The following is a 22,009-nucleotide window of genomic DNA, read 5'->3' as shown; positions in this document are numbered from 1 at the left end:
GAGGGAAACTCATTAATGGAGTGATAATTATCCTCAGATAAAAATCTCACCCGAATTAGCCATGCCAGGGTGGATACAGTCGTACGGTGAAGTGTGCTTTCATTCTATACTAAGGCAGTAAAGAGGGAGAATGAGCTGCACTTCTGAACCTCTTAGAGAAGAACAGAGGCTTAATAGGGGAGAGGGATACAGAGAGAGGGAAGAGGAAAGATTAAGAAATATCTGCCGCCGTACCCTTTGAAGTGGTAAAAAAGACATTTCAACTTAAAAAAAAACCTAATTAACAGGCATAACCCGCAGCACTTAGCCAGGCCAGGAATAGAAAGAGAACCACTTGGGAGCGGATTTTGTTTGCGTCCCAAACAGCAATGTTTACAGCACAGCGCCGTTAAAAATAACTCTGGAGAGGAACCGAAAGCAAACACAGGTCGCTGCCTGTTGTTAGCTGGCATTGATCAGAAAGGCGCCGCGGGGCGGCAGACAATGAAAGGGAGGTTTGCCACGATGCGAACTGGAAGTCTGCCTCACGTGGTCTCGTGCGTGCGCTTTGTTGAAAATAAAAAAGATAATAAAAAAAAGGCACGTGGTTGGGGTAAAACACGGGCAGGATGTCAGCAACACAACTCCCTCTCCGTTTCTGGGGTCAAGCTAGACTTCCTGACACAGGAGACGTTATGACGCACCCCCCCCCGCAGACTTAGCAATGTGTTTTTCAAAACTTGCTGCTTTGTCACACACCTGCTGGCTATGAGCTTGACAGTCAATATGGTAATGGATGATGTTAAGGTGCAGCTGGGGTGTGAGTCCCGGGGTCAGCTACCTGTTTGTATGTTCCACTGGCTCCACCTGGCCTGGCAGGTACATGCTGAAGCAATAAGCCCTCTTAATAAACACTCTCTGCCCACAGGGACAGGCCCCCACGCCTGGCCACCGACTCGGAGATAGAGCCGGACATCAGTGACCGGCTGGGCAGCACCGACACGCTCAGCAATGGCAACAAGGCCGACGTGGAGGCCGCCAAGCGACTGGCTAAGAGGCTCTTCAACCTGGACGGCTTCAAGAAGTCCGACGTGGCCAGGCACTTGAGCAAGAAGTGAGTGCTCGGAAACAGCTTGTGCGGTTTGTCTCCCTGTTTGCTGTATCTATTTTAGACTGGTAGAGAACCTGTACCATCCGGTTTCCCTGTTTGCTGGGTCTGGATTTTGAGAGGGTGCTGATCCTCTTCTAGCCTGTGGATCATGATCACAGGCTGGTGTAGAACCAGTATCAGCTTGCATCTCTGTTTGCTGGGTCTGGATTAAAGACTGGTAGAGTGTTTGTGCTATCTTCTCACTCTGTTTGCTGGGCCTAGATTTTGAGGGGATATTGACGCTCAATGGGTCAGCCTTTGAGCCTATGGATCAGGATCAGAGGTTGATGCAGATCTATTACAGCTTGTCTCTTTGCTCAGTGTGGATTTTAGCTGGTACAGGTCCCCCTTAGCCTGTGTCTTTGGGCTGAGTCACTGTTTGATGGTGTGGATAAAAAAGAATGTGTTTTTAACGGACTACTTTAGCAATGAATTTTAGTAACTACCTTTAACATTTTCATCTTTGCCAGCTTGTGGTAGGCTGCAGTAACCTGAATCCTGAGAAACGGAAGTGATTGCCTGTTTCTCAGCCAAAGACACCTGATACATCTGTCCGTCTATCTGTTTATCTGTCTGCAGCAATGATTTCAGTCGGATGGTGGCAGAGGAATATCTGCGGTTCTTCAACTTCACAGGACTGACCTTGGACCAGGCGCTAAGGTAAAAGCTTGGGAACTGGTACTAGAATCCCAGTTTTACTCTTATGTGAAATGAAAAAGAGCATTTTATCTATGACCAGAAAACACTCTCAGTCTTTCATAAGTTGTATCATCCAAACTCTATTTGAGGGAATGTTACACATTTTGCTATTTTCCCTTGTAGAAGGAAAAGAGGGACACAGTGCATACTCCTGGCAGTGCTTTTAGCTCTATGGCCATCATTTGCTTTGTGTGGCCAACCCCAGATTTCTGTTGACAACTAAAAGGGGGAATTTTCAATATTCCCTGCCACACAGCGGGGAATAAATAGGATTCACATATGTGTGGGCATGCTGTCAAGTCCACCGGGCCCTCTCTCTATTGCAGGGCCTTCCTGAAGGAGTTTGCCCTGATGGGCGAGACACAGGAGAGGGAGCGGGTGCTGTCCCACTTCTCGAGGAGGTACCTCCACTGCAACCCCAACGCCATCCCATCTGAAGGTAAGAGGAGATCAGGGCTAACCTGTGTGTACCTGCATGAGCATGTTTGCATGGGTGTGTTTCAACCCATTTCATAAGACTTCCTGTATGTTTACAGTGGAAATTGTCATGTCGTCATCAGCTTCCAAAAGTATATACACCTCTATGTTGGTAACGGTTGGTTTTGTTAATGTTATCAATGAAGTATGGTGAGTCATATCAGGAAACTTTATGAAATTGGTCATTTTCCTCCAGAAGTGTAGCTCTTGTGATACCGTGTAACCCTCACTGGTGTCTCTCTCTATTACAGACAGTGTCCACACGCTGACCTGCGCCCTGATGCTGCTCAACACTGACCTGCATGGCCATGTGAGTCCCGGGGTGGGATGAGGGCATTGGTTCAAATTGGCTGTGTGTTTGGGGGGCACTTAATGTGATGTAGACCAATGCAGGCAACAAGCTCAATATCTGCTGGTAGCATTTTACATGCTCTGGTTTGTGCTCTGCTACAAACCTAAAAGTGGTAAGAAAATAAGAAACTAACAAAAGGCTAGTCCAGCCTACCAGGTGTGCCCAGGTGGTCCTCAGTTTGTGGTGCTAACACCTGATGAACCTCAGCCAAGATGAGTCACAGGGTGTTAAATTTGGTGTGAGGGAAGAGAAGAACAGTGGCACAGGCTCAATTTGATGCTGCAGTGAACATCTTCCCCTTGAAAACGGCACCCCTGAGCACTCAGTTCCTGTGTGTAGCATGGAGACTGTAAGAGTCCATCAGGAGGGTGGTTCTGGTGACTCTTTCTGCTCTCTTTCACAGAACATTGGAAAGAGGATGTCCTGCATGCAGTTCATCGGGAATCTAGAGGGACTGAATGATGGACAGGACTTCCCTAAGGACCTGCTCAAGGTCAGGAGCTGGGGAGCTTGGTCTGCTGTGCACACGCTTACACACACACACACACTCACACACACACACACACATATATATATATATACATATATATATATATATATATATATATATATATATATATATATATATGCACAGATAACCAGACATACACAGACATATGCACGCACACACACACACACACACACACACGCACCTATCACTGGGAAGGATTAATCAAGGTAGACTTTCCAGTGACTCATCAGTGGATGCTGATGAATTAATGCTCATGGTGCTAAAAATACAGTGATACATGGGTCTGCGTGTTCCTGTGGCTCTCCAGTCCATTCCTTTTCTCTTCCTTATTAAGCTCTTGATAAATGCCCAAGGGTAGCATGTGGCTCCAGAGGGACCATAACAGCGATGTGAGGCTGTCACTTGCGACCCGTGGCCTTCTGGGCCGGTCTGACAGGGACAGTGTCAGGGGCAGAGGGTGGAAGTGTTTCACAGAGAGGGCTGTGGTCATGGGATGCACCTGGATGGTTGATTTTACGCTTGTGCAGTCATGCATGGTTGGTTTACTCGAGCCCAGCGCTAACTGGCTGCGACCGCACACATCCTCGTGAGACCTGATCTTGCCATCCAGCAACAGTTGCTGCCATTGGTTGACGTGTTGGTGGCGCTCTTTGCTAGGAGTCAAAATGGAGAAGGGGATGATGTCTCTTCTTTCTCGATCAAGTATGAAAGCAAGGCTCTGTTGAGGAGTTGGTGGCAGAAATGTTTTGCTTACCTTGTACGTCCTTGCAAACTCTGCCATGATCTACCTCGTACTAGTAACTCTGCTGTTTAGGTCAGTCCTTCCCTCTCCTGTGGGACTGTGGGATAAAAATAGCATCCTTACATTAGTCACAGGTGGTGGTGCGGTAAAGATAGAACTGTCATTATAAGCAGGCGCTGTACTGTGTAACGATTAGGTAATGGTGTCCAGTGTGATAATTGGAGTTGGACAGCTGCTGAAATGACTGACACAATGTTATTCTTCTCATTAATGCACGGTGCATGTTGTCCACCCGGTATTGTGCTGTGTCTAGGAGCTGTACAAAGAGAGACAACACAAAGAATAGAAGCAGATTGTCATAGAGTAACCGTTTTGATAATGCACAGCTTAAATTCAGGGGGAGTTTTAAGAACTCCTGCCTCCCACTCTGTCTCTTTTCTCTCTCTTTCCTCTGGCCATCCCGCTGTCTCTTGCTCTATCCCTCGCTCCGTCCCTCTGAACACTTACACCTCCCACTCTCTTTGCCCCTTTATCTTCTCTCCCTCTCCCTCTCTCTTTTCATCACATATGTATTATCACTGCCAGGAGACCTTATCGCTCTTCGTGTCTCTGTTGTCGTAGTGTTGGTTTCTCTCTGTCTTTTCTCTCTCATGTCTCTCTGTCTCTTGCCTTCTCTGAGATCCATGTAATTCCCTCCTCCCTATATCCTCCCACCGGTTGCCCCCCTCCCCCCCCCCCCCCCCCCCCCCCCCTTCCTTGAGCACCGCAGGCTGGCATCCTACAGAAATGGCCAGGCTGTGTTCCTCCCCCGGCACTTAGAGTAAAGTATTCATGGCATAGCTTAGCGCTCTGTGCAATGTTACGGAAATCTCTGTTTCGCTCACTCCCCAACCCCCCACCACCACCACCACCTGCACTTGCATTCTATCTCTCTCCATCACTCTCTCCCTCTGTAACTCCTTCTTTCTCTCTCTGTCTATCTCTCCCTCACTCTTTCTTCCCCCCTCTCTCTGTCTCTCTGGCCCTCTGAATAGCCGTCACAAGTAGTTAGGCTAGACACTGTTTACTGTGTGTCAAAGGCACAGCAGATTTTAATGCTGCTGCTTCTGGTCCGAGCTCATTGTAAAATTGTAATGCTTGTCTGAGATGCAACCAGTAAAGGTGCAGCTGAAATTCACATTCAGTTCCCCTCTTTAATTCAACTGAATTTGCTTTATTGGCATGACACAGCTGATTTTTTGCTGTTCATGAACAAAAAAAAAGATAGTTATATGCAAATGTGTACATACTTTCATTATTCTAAAATATGTAAACTAAGTAATACGCTATCATTGATTTACTGATGAGTGGTATACTGAATTTTTTTAGCCTAATCTTTATGAAAAAACATTTATTACAGTACATTTAAGTATGAAGTAAGTGAAATTCTTTTTAACCTGTAGGTTGAAATAGGAGCAAAAGGCTCTCCTATTAAAAATGTATGTACCTTTTTGGATTGGATTTGGACCACGAGTATCTAATTAATAACTGATTAGCAACATTTCTCTAATTGACCCATACATCCACTGTGGTGCTGTAGAGATAGCTTTAAAAAAGGATGCCAAAAGAATAACACAATGCCACTTAAGAAGGCAGTAAGCTGAAACATTTGAATTTTTTAGCTTTATCTAAAAATCAAAAGATATTTTGTGAATGTTTTAGAATTGGATTAGAGTGCAGTGGAAAGAAAGTCTCCTCACCTCTCGGTTTCTCTTCTTCATCTTTTTCCCTCTTTCTTTTATCTCTCTCTCCCTCCTTCTCTGTAGTCTTCAGAAGGTTTGGTGGTCTTTGATGAAAGCTGGGGTGAAGTCAGATCTGTTCAGACAAGGAGGATAAATTGCTGTTGCCTGTCTAAATTCTATAGTTTTTAGTTGTGGGGGATGACTTCCACTCTCAGATTCATGATTTATCCTGACCACCTCGTCATTTCACTATGTACTTGAGACATTAGTTTGTGACCTGACCTGTAAGTTGTTTTTGTTTGGGCCCCTTTGTTCTGTGGGATGTTCACCCACAGAATGACAGTCATAATTCGTAATTCAGTACTCTGCCTGATCACTGGAGATGGCCTTCAGGCCTTCTGCGGCAGTATACTGTACCGCGGTTCAAGGAACTCTGAAGGAGGTTTTGGTCTCCCCTGCATGGATACAGTGGTCATTAGGATGGTAATGAATGCTCAGCCTGCTGTTGTTCTGGGGAGATGGGCTCCCACAGTGCCCCTAGGCCATATGCTGCCCGCTGGCAGAGGTCAAAGGTAAAGCAGTGGGCAGAGAGGCAGGTACGGCAGGCGGATCTTGCAGATCTGCCAAGGGTGGCGGGAAACCGAGCCGTACAGCTCAGCACCCCCGTCGGCCTCCCGCTGAGAGGGGCTTTTTGTCGTGGCATTAGCATGACAGCCTCGCCTCTGGCTCCCTCTCGGCTTGGGTTTTAACTGATGAAATCCGCTGATACGCTTCCATTGTCGCCGCCGCGGCAGCGTGGAGTATAGCCAGCCTGCGAACTCCGGAGTGGCTGTGGCAGAGCTCGGGAGAGCACATGAGTCAGCTGCAGAAGGTGATGTCAACCCTCGGAGTTGGGAGCAGAGCATTACTGGTTCCTTTTGCCAGGGACCTGAGTCTTTAGCTGTGTAAACTAGTTGGGTCTCTTGTCGGAATTGTGAGGCTTAATTACAGTGGTCGGGGATTGGAGTGCCTGCTCGGACCACACCGGTTACACCGTAGACTTGTGGATGTTGTGGACCAGTGCTGATTGGCTGAGTTTGCTATGGGAGAATGGAGGGGGAGAGTGTTTCAGCACTCAGATGAGTGCACGATTGCTCCACAGAATGTGACACTGCCCCTAGAGTCAGGGCAGAAGTATGAGCTGGTCGTGTCTGCTGCAGGAGCTGGGTGTGATTTGAGCGGAGTCTTGCATACTCTTTCTGTGTTCCATTTTCCCCCGTGTAAATGGAAGAAGTTGGGATTTTTTTTACATCACTTAACCTTGGGGAAGGAGAAACAAACACACAGCGTAGTTTCAAGGCTCCGTGAAAAATCCTTTGATCGGATTTTCTTTCAGTTTCAGTCCCCTAATTAACATAATGTATGAATATCATCTTTCCGTTTTATGAATTCAAATTATGCAGGTTATGCAAATGTAAACATTCCATTACGCATTCACCGTAGTAGTTACAGTCGTGCAAATTGTCACTCAATTCACTTACACCCGAGTCCAAGCCGAGTCTCAAATCATCAGGAGTCCAGTTATGGACCATGAAAGTCGAAATTGAGTCCAAGTCCTAGATCTAGTAGAACAGCACTGCAAATCATTTTCTCGCATCTGCTGTGGGAATTTTTTTTTACCAAGTTACATCCAATAGGGGGTTTTAATACAAGAAGTGACATTGCTGTTGAGGGTATAGTGGTACAGTTCTTTGGCTTGAAGTCATAGGAGGGGCTCGCACCTTGCCATGTGCCAAGGTTGTTGACCCCCCCATTTGAACATCATACTTAGAAAGAAAGAGAAGAAAGGAGGAGATGGGGTGGAGAAAGGATGCTATGAACAGTGGACATGAAAAGGAAGTGGTGAGTGGGTTGTTTTATACTTTAGGATGGGATGGGTTTGTTGATTGCCTAGGGTTGTCCAAAAATTGTCCTCCTCACTCTTTGTTTGAAGCTTCAGTACAGGTCCTGTGCTAGGATATACACTCTGACTTTTGCTGATGACGTCAGAAATGCACTCTGAACTTTGGTTGGATGGTTGTGTGTTTTTATGCATGGGCTATGATTGCAGTCTCGAAAAGGGGTAGTCCGTGATGTAGGGAGGGGTCAACGATGTTGCGGCAGATGTTGATCGGGTCACTCAAGGACTTCCACCAGGGCGGGTAAGAAGTCCCTGCAGGTCCCATCCAGGCACGCCCAGCATGGACGACTGCTTGCCCTTTTGATTTGAGCTGTTCCTGACATCTGTCTGGCAGGTTTATATATAACCCCAGCACGGTCGTCCTCTCTGCAGCTCCCCCTGCGCTCTCTGTGCGGGCAGCGTGTGACAGCCAGGTCCGGTGTACCGCAGCGCCCCGAGGGACCGTCTCCTCCGCGCGAAGGAGCCCGGGCCCTGTCCTGCTCGCTCGGGCCGAGGCGCAGAGGCGGGGCCGGGACGGCCTGGTCACGTTCGGAGGAGACGCGCCGGGAGCTCGGTGCTTACATCAGCGGAGGGCCGAGGCTTAAAGCGCTGAGCCCCTGCTCCCCGAGCTGTCTGACTGAGGGAGAGAGAAAGAGAGAAGGACAGAGTGAGAGACAGAGGGACAGGCAGTCTGCTTGTCCCTCTGTATATGTATGGTTTTTTTTTTTTTTACCTTAGAGTCTAACTTACATTTAATATTATTTAAGTTATTGCTTTGGCAATGCTGGTGTTGGTTGTCCTGCCAAAAAAGCACTACTGAATTGAAAAGGAGAGACGGACAGAAACAGGGAGACTCAGAAAGAGAGAGAGAGACAATTGGAATTAAAGCCATTATTTTACTTCTCTGCTGAAGCAACGGACAACAGAGAGGAGTCAGAAACTACCTGTAGTGTTTTTAAGCTGGGGATGAGTGTGGAGTTCTAGACACAGCTTGGGCTGCCTTGAGCTCAAGGTTTCAGCTGCTCATTGTCAGTAAGATTAGGCCTCGGTCCAGTGTAGTTTTCCTCAGGCTGCATGCTGACGTGTGCTTGGTTACGGAACGGGGGACAATCAGCTTGTCACGGCATCCCTCATGCTGAAACAGGGGCCGCTGTTCTCCCAGGACAGGACGCATGGTGGGGCACCTCTAGGCTGGCTGTGTTTTCGTCGACCCCCAACCGCGTTCAGTTTGCGTCCCCTCTCCTTCTTCTCTCTCGCATGTACTGCCACCTCTTCTGCTACGGCTGGGAACAAATCATAAACGTGGATCAAAATGAAAACAAGCATGTCATGATCTATCATGCCAGTCCAGTGTGTGGTTAATTGCGTGATGAGCACAGGATCTTTATGTCAATAATCATGCCAGTCTAACCTGTGATTGATGAATCGTGTTTGTGTCTGGCATTCTCATTTAAAAATAACATCCTGGACAGTCAGATTCTGCTTGTCTGATGAGCTGCAAATCTTTGTCAACAATCTGATCTCACTTTTGTCTACAGCACTGTAGAAACCCCCTCTCTGCTGTAAATGCAGTATTTGTGCCCTTGTTTTCACCATTCCTGGCACCTGCAACAATATTTACCCCTTATGCCAGTGTTACTGCCTCCCACCCACACAAAACAACACTGTTTACCATTCACGCTTGCAAAATACACTGGTTTTTTGTCACTGTCGATTTGTGAGGAGAAGCTGTGCTCGTGTTTATTTTGCTGGTGGTTTTCTGTGTGGAACACAGCCCTGTGCGTGTCGCGTATGGGGTGAAGCTGATGGAGTGGTGTCCGGGTTGTGTTTTAAACTGGCAGCTCCCCCCCGCAGGTCTCTCGCTGCTCTCCCTCCGTACCTCTCTCCTACCTCAGCGCAGAGACAAGCACTGAATGCTAATTGCCATCCAAGGGTAGGGGGGGGGGGGGTGGGGGGGGGTGGGGGGGGCTGTGATTCGTTGCTCAGAAGGCACGGAGAGAGGGGGTGAGAGATACGCATGGAGAGAGAGATAGAGGGGGAGAGAGATAGAGGGAGAGAGAGAGAGAGAGAGAGAGAGAGAGAGAGAGAGCGCTTGTCTCCATCGGCTCTCTTTCACTGCGCTTCAGACAGCTTTCAGCCGCAGCAGAGAAATAAGGCAAACGGCCACTGAAAGGAGACAGGGAAAAGGCACGGAGTGCGGAGGGTCTTCGCTTTCTCTCCGAGGGCGACGGGAAGACAGATTTAAGGGATTTAAGGAAAGCGAAAGACACCAACGCAGAGGCTGCAGAAACGAGCGGACTTCAAAGAAAAGAGAGCGACAGATTTCCATTTCCCGGTACGGGGGATTTGGAGGGATCCGCGGAGTGAGCAGAGAGGAGGGGAAGTGCCAGTCACCCCCTTCCTTCTCAGGGCGACTGTCTGTCTTGGCCATCAAGCAACAGGATATCCTCTGCTTTCTTGACCGTCCACTTAACCGTCCACTTAGCCTGGCTCTTCCCCCCTGCTTTCCTCTGTCCTTCAGAAATCTTCTGAAATTCTTGCCGGACCTTCGGTGTTTTTTCTCTGCCACCCTCCCCCAGTGTGACGTGACGCAATATCGAGGGGGACTTTTTGGAATCCCTGTTTGTGAGGGGGAGGAAGTCTGCACCTCTGCCGATTGCGTGTGTGTTCGTCCTGCGCTGTGCACGTGTGTGCATGTGAAAGTGTTTCCAGCTGTCGGTCTTCTCCTCCTCGGCCTCCCCCTTCGCACCTGTGTGTAGGTGTTGCTGTGCATCCGCGAGTGTGTGCTTGCGTGTTGATCCTCACACCACCTGCAGTCACTTGGAGCTGGAGTCTGGATCTGGGGCTGCCAATGCCTGGGACTGGGAGTCTCTAAGAGCCAGCTACCACTGCAGAGGGAGGGAGTGAGAGAGAAGGAGAAGAGAGAGAAAAAAGAGAAAGAGAAAAAAGGATAGAGAAGGAGAGGAGGGAGGTGGACACTCTTCTCGGGAAAGGTGAACGATTGCCGCCGACTGTCACTGTAAAGAGTGCCAGAGAAACTCTCTTAACCGTGCAAGAGAGAGCTCTGGAGACCAGACAACTGTGGAGACTGTGAAAATTGGACTGTTAGGGACCATAATTCAGCACGCAGGCTGGCTTTGGCTGGGCAGGCTAATGGATCACACCTCTGTGGGCTGTAAAAAAGGTCTGCTACTTCTTCGATCCTGAGCGGAAGCCAGCGCCTGCATTCGGACAGAGGCTATCTCTGATCACATGGCTGTGTTTAGCATGTATTATGAATATACATGGATGCATTATTCAGGCGCTGGAGCACCGCCACTCCGCTGAGACCCACGTGACTTTCGAGGATTTCCTCAAGAGCCCCACAGCGGCCGCGGAGCTCAGAGCGCCGTGAGCGACGCAGACAGCCTGACGCCCCTCTCCACTCCCCGCTCGCCCGCGCTGAGGCTGAACCGGCCGCCAGAGTCACCCCTCCGTCACTCACCGCTACGTTAGGAGCAGCTGTCGGAGAGAGACACTAGTGGACCATTGCAGAGCTTTTCAGAAGCAGGCGGAAAGTCAGAGAGGGGAATAACGCAGAGCGGGGTTTGGCTCTGATCTGAAAACTTGTCCCGTCGTTGGCTCAGCAAGCCCCCCCCCGTCCCGCAGCCATGATCGGGGTGAACAGCCTGCACTCCACCGGGCGGCTGCGCTCGCGCTCTCTCTGTTCTGTGCGTTACGGCCGTGACTTTCGGGTGATGGACCCCTTCCGCTACCCCCGGACGCCCCGCTCCCGCTCCCTCAAGCCGCTGGTGTTCCCCGACCTGCTGGGGAAGGCGCAGGACGGACAGAACCACCCGCAGGCGCGCAAGAAAAAGGTACGCCCCCCCCCCCCATCCCCCCGCAGTCGACCGCGTCCGTGGCCATGTCCTCACCTGTCGCGCTCCCCTGTCTTGTGGGACGGTCCCTTTCTGCCATCAGCGTGCCGAGTCGCTTGCCGCAGACGTCTCTGTCACCTGTCACCTGTCACTTCGGCGAGCACGCATCGCTAGTTTGGGTTGCCATGGAAAGACATGACCGCATCGACTCAGGAGTTTATTTTCAGCTCGTTAAGATGCTGGCATCCATTTGTCATGTTTTTATGAATGAACATTTTCATTTTTTTCATCCTCCCATCACTGCCATTTTTTTCTTGCAGTTTTATTGTTTTCTTATGTTATTTGTTTCTAGTGCTTTAGAGATTTACTTTTAAAAATATCAAGCCTTTTTAGCACCTGTTACTCAATTTGGCTTTTGTCTAGTTTCTATTAGGCAGGCAGTAAATACCAGTGTCCCTTCTTTATTGCAGTCGGGAAAACTGTCTGAGAACCTCATAAATATTGAATTTTGAGTTTTTATTCACTCCCAGCGAGACTGGAGGGGTACAGGAGAGGGTTAGCTGTTCTGTGCTGGGAGCAGACTCTCTTCGCCTGTCAGACTGTCATAGAGCTGAAAGCTGCACTTAGGTTGTTACTCTTTTGCACTCAGGCCCAATGTCCTTAGTTCCCTCATTGTAAATTTTGGAAGCTTATTACAGCTATGAAACCAAAGAGACGGTGGACAAGAGGGAAATGCTACATAAGGACCTGCGACTCACTGCAGCTCGGTATGCCGGCTGCAGCTTCAAGTCCCGGACGTTGATGTTGAGGCTCCGGCTGCTCATCTGGTTGTGGTTTCTTGTCTGTCAAGGCACCTGTGCTGGTTTGTGGTCAGGGGAACTGTGCTTTGTGACCAGAAGGCTGGGGGTTTGAGTCCCCTGTGAGGACATGCTGGGCTGTCTAGCGCTGGCCGCTGTGCTCCTGACGTGTGTCTGTCAGTCATGTGGAACTGACGTGTTCGTAGATGATAGGAAATTGTTGCCCGTGTTTGATTGAATGCTGATCCTTTTCTCCACTCTCAGAGAATGATAAATGCTAAATGGACTGCAAACATAGCTTTGGACTCACACATCCACATTGTCCCGGGGAGCTGATTTAAAGGGGAAATGTATAAACCCCCTGGCTGTCACAACACATCCCGTCACTTATGAACCTAAAAGCTGCGTCCCCAAGCCTGCTTATCAGGGCTGCAGGGTGGAAATGCAACAGACAGTCTTCTCTCTGTAGACTGTGTTTCCTCTACAAGAGAGTGTGGGTATTTAATGGATGTCTTCTTTCCTGGTGGTTTAACAGATGTTTCAAGACTGCATTATGAGAGGATATTTGGTCTTCAAACCAGCTATTTTGTGACCTGAGTGAAACCTGTAGTCCACCTTTAAAAAATAAAGATAAAATGGAAAGAACTTAAAGATTAGGTTAGACATATTGGAACACACTAAGTGCTTATGAAGTTTGTGACATTAGCTAAGGTTATGGGGTTGACGCACACACACGCACACACACACACACACACACACACGCATGCACACACGCATGCACACACGCACACACACGCACACACACACACACACACACACACACACACACACCCTTCCTCTGTTTTGGCTGGTTGTCCAAAATCCCCCCAGCTGGCAGTGTCTAACTGACCGCTCTCTCTCCTTCTGCAGGCTCTGTACAACTCCATCAAGAACGAGAAGCTGCAGTGGACCATGTAGGTTTGGCTGTTTCACTTCTGCTCTTAGCGTATACATGTATGTGTGTGTGTGTGTGTGTGTGTGTGTGTGTGTGTGTGTGTACGTGTGTGTACGTGTGTGTGTGTGTGCGCGCACATGCATGTGAGTGTCAGTTGCCTGCTCCCCTGCACACAGACAGGGAAAATCAGTCCCAGAGTGCAGTGCTGTTAACACTCCTGCTCATCACGCCCAGCTCAACCCACCAACAAGGGAGACAGATCTGCAGCACAGTGTAATAAATAGCACTGTGTCCACGGGTCTGCTCTTATGGCGCTATCCATCCATCTTTAAAATTAGACTGGGGAAGATGAATGGGTGGAGAGCAGGGGAGGGAGATAGAGGCAGGTGTGTTATTGCACAGGCAGTTGGAAACTTGCCACTGATGAAAGGGTGTGTAAAATACAGTAGTTTTCTAGTGTCAGATGGATAGTAGCATTACCTGGTTTTCGACTGTACACAAGTGAATGGAGGGATTGGTGGTACAGAGGACAGAAAGAGGACAGATATTTAGATGGATGGATGGTGAAGAGATGAGCACCCTGGGGGCTGTCAAGTGGAGCCCGGGGTTTTGGCAGGAGGCTGTTTTTGGGGGCTGATCTCTAAGACGGTATCCTGGGCAGAGTGCCTACAGCGGTGGGTACGGAGCCAGGTCCTCTCAGGGCTCTGTCAGTGACCGAGGGGCTCTTAATACACTTCACAGAGACAGGCAGTCAGGACAGACAGCCTCTGGCGTGCGCCGGAGGGCCGACGGCGAGCCGACACCAGGCCGATGGCGCTGCACCTCCCCTTCACAGGGCACTGCCTCGGACTACCAAACCCCACTCTCTCCACCTCCTCCTCCTCCTCCTCGGGATCTGTGCGTGTGTGTACGTTTGTGCGTGTGTGTGTGTGGGTGGATGCGTGACTGTGTAGGTGTGTGGGCTTTGTGCCGCCGTGACTGCGGTATGTATTTAATGTGCGTGTTCCCTGAGTGTTTGGGTGTCAAGGGTTGCTATTCTGGACCGGCCTCTGTGATGATCAGAGCCACTAATTAAGACCACGGCTTTCCAGGCATTGTTGCCATAGCTACAGGTCCCGGCTTGCCTCTGTAATTATGGGCTGAGGGTGAAAGTCACACCGAATGTGCATGCACACACACATGCACACACATACACACACACACAAAGGGTCCACAACCTAAGAGTGACAGCCATTTCTCTGGACTCACATAAATAAACATGTACGGAGCAGATGGACATACATACTCTTAGTGCCACATTCCCTGTGTGTACAGACAGCTTCAAGTTCTTTTGATTACTTGAGTAAAATATGCAGTTTAGAAGAGAAAATGAGACAGGCAGTTTAGTCAATCAAAGAAGAAGATGAGAATATAAATATTTTCAATGCCATGTAATTGAAATTCCACTCTCAAACTTGCAGGCACACTGGGAGCTCTTTAATTAAAATTACACTGAGAAATCAGACTCTGTCTCGTACTGTACAAGTTCCTTATCTGTCCTTCTGTCCCGCACACACTCACACATGTAATATCTCTCTTTCCCTCTCTTATACACATACGCACGTGCACACACACATGCACACAAATGCAGACACGCACACATACACACACACACAAATGCAGGCACAGACACATATACGCACACACGTGCACACAAACGCAGGCACAGACACATATACACACACACGTGCACACAAACGCAGGCACAGACACATATACACACACACGTGCACACAAACGCAGGCACAGACACATATACACACACACGTGCACACAAAAGCAGGCACAGACACATATACACACACACGTGCAGACACATGCACACAGGCACACACACCCTCCCTCACGTGCGCAGGGCAGTCTCACATGTGCACACACACGGGATGTGTGTGTGTGTGTGTGTGTGTGTGTGTGTGTGTGTGTGGCTGAGCTCTGGCAGAGGGCTCAGGGGGAGTGTGTCTGCTTTGCCATTCCCTTTCATTCCCTGCTCGTCTCTCATTGGCTGCTTTAATCAGTGGCTTTGCCCACATCCCATCGCCGCCCCGCTCTCTTTCCCCCTGCATCTTCGAGCTTCCCCGCTCTTCTCCCCGCACCTGATTCCCACGAATGCGAGGTTCCATTTCTGTACGCTGCTGTGAGGGAGTGAGAAGAGCTCCGTCTGTGCTGAAGTTCTGCCCCCTCTGCATGACTGACAGCTGTGGGTTCTTTTGAAGTAAAAACTCACAGTAACTTACACTGTGCTTGGTATGACACCTGCATGGGTTTCTGCCTTAATGGTTGGCTCACCTTTTCGAAGGGGTTTTTCAGCTTGGAAGAACTGTTATTTCGGTGGCAGTGGCAGCCACAGAACAGAGGTCAGGTGCCGATGTGACTGAACTGTTCTGTATTCTGAACCAATTTCAGGGTTTTCGCTCTGGAGCCCTGAGAGCAGCACTGTTCTCTCCCCTAGATTCCAATCCTCTTTCTGTTCTTTTCTGTCTCCTCTCCAGTTTAATTAAAAAAATGCATTCGTAAGAACATAAACAGCGCATCAGTTAACAGCGAGCATTGTGTATCTTTATCTCCTGTTTCTCCCTTCTTTTCTTCTCCTCTTCTCCTCTTTTCTTTTACTCTTCTCTTTTCCTTCTCTCCTCTCCTCCCTGCGCCTGGGTGCAGAGTAGGGTTCTGGAAGGCCAGCAGTTACCAGGCAACAGGCAAGGGCTGTACTACACGTGCTCACTGACAGAGTTCTCTCCCCCTCCTCCTTGCGCTGGCACTCAGTGGGTTAACCGCAGATGTTAGCAGAAACACCTCATAGTATCACAGGCAACATGAGGGGTGCAGGATCCATTTTAGTTTTGCTTGATAGTTATTTTTCACCATCTCCACACCAGCAGGGTCAGGTAGAGATTGTATTGTGATTCACGGTCTGTGTGAAATTAGTGGTTGTGGTGGGCTGGGAAGTGCTGGTGTTTATGTAACAGAACAGGCTGTGCATTTAAGATCAATCCAGGCTGAAGATTCTGGTTCTGACTGCTTCCAGCTCGAGTGCACACACTGCAGTGTCCTGGTATCTGTTGTGTCCTTCAGGCCCAGAGGGATCAGTCATTAGAAACCCGCCAGGAGGTCTCACCGAATGCTAATATTTACTTTTGAATAGTTGTGTTTATTCCTACCTAATGCATACAGTAACAAATCTTAAATGGCAAGCATGCAGTTTGCATGGAGGATCAGTGTCACCTGTTACAACCAGATCTGCAGGCATTTAGTTAGACCAAAGGTCATTTAATTAGCCAGTTCAGTAAATGGTTGTTTTTCTTTACCAAGCTGGTAAAAAACCTCAGTCATTAGCTGTATTTAATGGTTGATCACACGAGAGTGTCATTAGGTACAGGAAACAACCAAAGAAAAAGCTTAAAAAGCTTCTCTGTGAGCAGCTTCTGTCTGGTGACTTTCTGCTCTGAGGAGTTAAGAATCTGTGCGTCAGGTTTCCCAGCATGCCGTGGGTCTGGATGAGTGATGTCGCCGCCTGTCCTCCCCTGTGCCTGCGCGCTAATGCCTGTAATCGCAGCCCCTGATCTTATCCCCGAGCTCTCGCCGTGCAGGGATCTGGGGGTGACAGATCAGAGGGCGTCAAAGTGCGCAGCTGTCATTTTGGGGGGTGGCGGAGGGGGGCGTGGGCATGACGCAGAGCCAGTTGTGCTGTAATTAACAGAGGCCTGAAAGAGCTGGTTGTCGCTTGGTAATTAAAAGTCAGTTTATAGAAGCAGCTGCCTGCTGCTCCAGTGGAGTCCTCTGTGGCTCTTTAGGGGCCACTCTAATGAGGCAGCTACAGCTCCTTTCTCTCTCCACCTCTTTCTGTCCCCCTCCCTCTCTCTCTGTCTCTCACTCTCCCTCCCTCTCTCTGTCTCTCTCTCTCACTCCCATTCTCTCTTCCTCTCTCTCTTCCACTCTCTCCCACTTTAGGATCTCCCTTCTAAAAGCCCTCAGGTCTGCTCTCATTGAAATTAGCGCTTAAAAGTTCATTATTGAGTCGCAGAGAGGCTTTAGGTAATCATCTCTGAGCGGTTTCAGGGCCAGGTTTTTAAAGCGCTGTGTGCGATATTTTCAGACACATCTTCACAGAACTGAATATTAATATCTGAATCAGGAGCGACTGGAAGTAACTTTGCATGGGATAATGTTATGGAGTGTTTTTGTTGAGTCCCCCGCACAGAGAGGTAATCCCTCACAGGGTTGCGTCTTACATTCGTAAAGGCAGGGGTCAGGCTTAAGAAAGATAGGAGGGAGGTGTCTCAGAACGAGCCGCTCAGAGAAGGGCATTCTGGGAAGGCATGTAAGAAGTCACATTTTGCTCTGAAACTCAGCCATTGAACCTTTCAGAATGTGAATCTTACATAAGATGCCTATCCAACTGCATCTTATCCCAGCGGCAAATGCAATGCTCGAACCTTTCGTATAATACATATAGACCGGGGTATCATTACCTCTCTTAATAGTCCAGGGCGAAGAACGTCACCATTGCGAACCAGTTGTCATATTCCACGTTGCCATGTTAACGGTAACCGTTTACATTACCTTACATTGCTGGCATTTAGCAGACGCTCTTATCCAGAGCAACCTGTATTGGTTACAGTTTTTTTTTGACAATGTTATCCATTTAGACAGCTGGGTTTTTACTGAGGCAACTGTGGGTATAGGAACAGTGCCCCAGCGGGGAATTGAACCAGCAACCTTTTGGTTACAAGTCCTGCTCCTTAGCCACTATGCTACACAGCCACCTTTTGACATCCGTTGACGTTGATTCAATAATGCTCGTCTGTTGTCTGTTGTACACAGGAATTTGGTCTACATCTAAAAACTACTCCATACTATAAGAATCATTAGTCTCTGTGGTTCAATAAGCTGCCAAGCTCCACTCGCAGAGAAATGGATTGCTGTATCGTTAGATGAGGTTGCCTGTGCGCAAACATCATACATCACTGGTGACATGAAAATGCTGCTGAAGTTCAGAACGTTTTCACCTGACACGCTTCACGCGCTTCTGTCCCCGCAGCGACGAGGACGAGCTCCGCAAGTCCTTCTCGGAGCTGGCCGACGGCCGCACGGACTCCGCCTCCCACACCATGAAGCGGATCAGCGCCGGGGGGAACCCCTTCACCAGCGTGGCCCAGCAGCCTGGGGCCATCCTCTACAAGAACGGCTTCCTGGTGCGCAAGGTCCACGCCGACTCCGACGGCAAGAAAAGTACGCTCCCCCACCGTTCTCCAGCTTTCACCTCCACACCCTTTCATTACTTTGTGCGTTTGCTGTCATCTGACCACTTATTCAGTGGCGTCCAAACTGCAATTACGGCGTGTTCAGTTACACATTTTGGTTGCATGTTTTAGGACAGAAACAGCTGAATTAGGTGGTGTCACATTTTCTTTGTACTCAAAGAACACAGAGAATAGTTTTTGTTCTGATGCAAGGGGTTCAGGACTGATAGAGCGCCAGGATGGGCATACAGAGACCATGTGACCATGTTCTGTAGCAGCCTGTTGTTTAATTGTGACTGTGTGGATCTGTATCAATGTATGGTTTAACTGTGACCCTGCAATTTACAGCTCCTCGGGGAAAGAGAGGCTGGAAGACCTTCTATGCCATACTGAAGGGGCTCATCCTCTACCTGCAGAAGGTAATGTGGTCTGCTCTCCCACTCACTACCACTTTGCTAGCATTATTTTACATACAGGCAGGATGCGCTGAGAGACCTGATGTCGTCAGCATTACGTTCTTATGCTACTTCAGTCGGTTTTCATTAAATCACAACAGAAAATCAAATTAAAATTGAGAGGATCGTTTTCAATTGAGCGGTAAGGATGGCCCTGTATCCTCTTATTTCTCACGCACAAGGAAACCTCACAATACTCAGCACTGCATGAATATCAATGTCCCAGTTTTGCCATTCACATCACAACAAACAGGAAAAAATACATAATTCATAAAGTACACACAGCTCATCGGCCTCATTCTTTGCGGAGCTCCTGGCTCACTGTCTCCTGTGTACTGGACAGCGTGTGCTGGGCACAGTACAGTTCCTAGCTCTGTGGGTCCCTGTGTATCCCTGGCGGGTCATATAACCCTGTGATTCTGGCCACTTTTGAGGCATTGTTTCTGTAACACTGTGATCTCAAGAACCACACACAAGTCCAGTGACTGAAGTTTAGTTTTAGTGATATGTATAGTATTTAATTAATCACCTAGTTGAAGTAACTGGGTTATTAACTAAATTCTGTACATATTCAATAAATTTCAATGTACCTCTGTTGAAATCACAATGATGGTGGTAAGCCAGGGACTGAATAAGTGTAAATGCTCCTGTGTTCAATGTGAATGACCCTTTCTGTGTTGACTGGACACTGATGCGCTCAGGTGTGAACGGCGCCCCCTGTAGTGTTTGAGCGTGAATTGCTCTCGCATTGGCGATCAGCTGTGAATTTACCCCCCTCTGCTCTGCACGGACCCTCAGGGAGAGTACCGGCCGGAGAAGCAGCTGTCTGACGAGGACCTGAAGAACGCCGTGTCCATCCACCACTCCCTGGCCATGCGGGCGGCCGACTACAGCAAGAGGCCCAACGTCTTCTACCTGCGCACCGCCGACTGGAGGGTGTTCCTCTTCCAGGCACCGTGAGTGTCCCCCAGCCCCCCCCACCCCGCCCACTCCTGCCTTCCTCCAGGGAGACCGCGTTCAGTCCCAGCCCCCAGGACCTGCCCGGATCAGTATCTCAGCGTCCTCCCCAGGGGGACCACACTTTGCCCCAGTTGCCGTCTCTGCTGTCCCAGATAGAGTTCCAGAAGCAGACTGCAGTTCCAGTTTGCGTCGGGCACTTCAGCCTGAATTGTGTAGAACTGGGGCCTTCGGAGTGTCCCGGTCTCCTCAGTGCACCGTAGGCCATAAATTGCTTTGTCACCGAGACCTGTAATTACCGATTCCTTCCATATCACCTGTCAGGGCAGCGTCAGACAGCAGTCTTCACTCCCGCTGTGGGGGTGGCTCTCCCAGTTCAGGGCCAGGGTACTTTTCCATCATCTTTATCACCCATGTTGACCTTCTGTGGCCTGCTTACCAGTGGGCTGCGGGCAGCGGCCACAGACCTGGGTGTCTGTGTTGCTTCCATTAATAATTGAGGCTGACAACACACAGAAGGGAAGAAGGAATGTTACTGATCACAGCAAACAGGCAGCTGTAGATAGCAGTAGCCTTGGACTGCAGATAAAGCCCAGGCATCTTGGCTGGGTGGACTGCAGCATCCAGTGTGGCTTCATATGTTGCAGATCTGGTTGTGGGTAATACAGTGGAAACGCAATGGAGCTGCACTGGGTGAGCCTGCTTTGGCTCCAGCCCGTGTTAGCCTGGCTTCTGGCTCTACAGAGGGAGATGGGTACTGTATGGACTTCAGGTTAGGGCTGGGTTCTGGGGAAAGAGGAGGCTCAAGGAAATGGGATGACACACTGTTTATCTGAGCTTGCTGAGTAGGACTGACCTGGAAGTCGTTTAGATGCAGTGCTTGGGGTGTATGTGTCGTCACTGGTGTGGTGTGTCAGCGTGATGTGACACTGCTTGTGAGTCACGCTGTCTCTCTCTCTCTCGCAGCAATGCGGAGCAGATGCAGTCCTGGATCACCCGCATCAACACGGTGGCGGCCATGTTCTCGGCCCCGCCCTTCCCAGCAGCCATCGGGTCACAGAAGAAGTTCAGCCGCCCACTGCTCCCGGGCTCCACCACAAAACTGTCCCAGGTACCTGTCAGTACCCTTACGTGGGTGTTCTTAGAGCCCCAGAATCACCCCTTCAAAACTTCTCTAGGTATCCACTACCACTGTGGCCATATAACCCTCCTATATGCCATAGAACTCAAATAGAGGCAGATCCTGTGAAGCAATAATGTATACATCTGGCATATAAATTAGCCCTGTAATGACCATTAGCCCTGGTGATAATTGCAGTTAATGAAGATTAACTGCACTGAATTTTACAGTCTATGCTAATGTCAGTGAGGCAGTGAGATGACCCTCGACCTCCTCGGTAACCAACCGCATTGACACGTGTGTGTTGTCAGGAGGAGCAGGTCCAGTCCCATGAAGCGCGCTTCCGCACCACGTCCTCAGAGCTGACCGAGCTGCGCTCCCACCCGCCCGACCGCAAGCTCAAAGGGCGCGAGCTGGAGGAGTACCGCCAGCGAGAGGAGTATCTGGAGTTTGAGGTGTGTGTCTGTCACCACTATTGAGATACGCTGCTACTACAAGCCGAGTGGCATCATCACTGTTTTGTTACATTAGTTCATTCGCTATTTACTTAATTTGTTTCAGCAGTTTATTTGGCAAGGACAGTGCACGTTAGTCAGCTTTTCAGTTTACACGTCAATGCAAATGTACCAGGATTAGTCAGAAGGCTAATTTGCATCCGTAGTCCACCGGAAGATTAAATAGGAGTGGTATGCTGATGACTGTTCTTCTCTCCATCGCTCTCCCCCACAGAAAACGCGCTACGGGACGTACGCCATGCTCTTGCGGGCCAAGATCCGCTGCGGGGAGGAGGAGCTGTCGGCGTTCGAGTCGCGGCTCTTCGAGGACAGCGGGCTGCAGCGGGCCCACTCCAGCCCCACCCTGCCGCAGGAGAGCGGCCAGAGCGGCAAGGAGGGCCAGGGGGGCGGGGCCAGGGGCGGCAAGCGCGGCGACGCCCAGAGGCACAGCTACCGACAGGCCGTCAAGCAGTGAGGGAAGGGGGGCGGACGGGGCGCGGCCCCCCCTGAAACGGGTTTTACGTTGAGATTCCGGAGGTGGGGCGGGATGGGGAGGGGGGCTTGGTCGTT

At 49.6% G+C, this 22,009-nt stretch overlaps 1 protein-coding gene across 1 annotated transcript in view; it reads left to right on the top strand.

Moving 5' to 3' along the window:
• LOC118790114 (PH and SEC7 domain-containing protein 1-like) overlaps positions 1-22,009 on the top strand; it is a 30,235-nt gene extending 8,226 nt beyond the window's left edge. Inside the window, exons 3-14 of the mRNA XM_036546943.1 lie at positions 908-1,093; positions 1,709-1,789; positions 2,155-2,267; positions 2,557-2,615; positions 3,061-3,150; positions 13,113-13,156; positions 18,212-18,402; positions 18,762-18,832; positions 19,667-19,824; positions 20,792-20,936; positions 21,257-21,400; positions 21,675-22,009. Coding sequence (XP_036402836.1) covers positions 908-1,093; positions 1,709-1,789; positions 2,155-2,267; positions 2,557-2,615; positions 3,061-3,150; positions 13,113-13,156; positions 18,212-18,402; positions 18,762-18,832; positions 19,667-19,824; positions 20,792-20,936; positions 21,257-21,400; positions 21,675-21,914 — 1,522 coding nt within the window. The 3' untranslated portion in view covers positions 21,915-22,009. The remainder of the gene's footprint in view (positions 1-907; positions 1,094-1,708; positions 1,790-2,154; positions 2,268-2,556; positions 2,616-3,060; positions 3,151-13,112; positions 13,157-18,211; positions 18,403-18,761; positions 18,833-19,666; positions 19,825-20,791; positions 20,937-21,256; positions 21,401-21,674) is intronic.

This window comes from Megalops cyprinoides, chromosome 15, assembly GCF_013368585.1.
Source record: "Megalops cyprinoides isolate fMegCyp1 chromosome 15, fMegCyp1.pri, whole genome shotgun sequence".
Classification (NCBI taxonomy): Eukaryota; Metazoa; Chordata; class Actinopteri; order Elopiformes; family Megalopidae; genus Megalops; species Megalops cyprinoides.
This window is presented reverse-complemented; position numbering and strand designations above follow the sequence as displayed.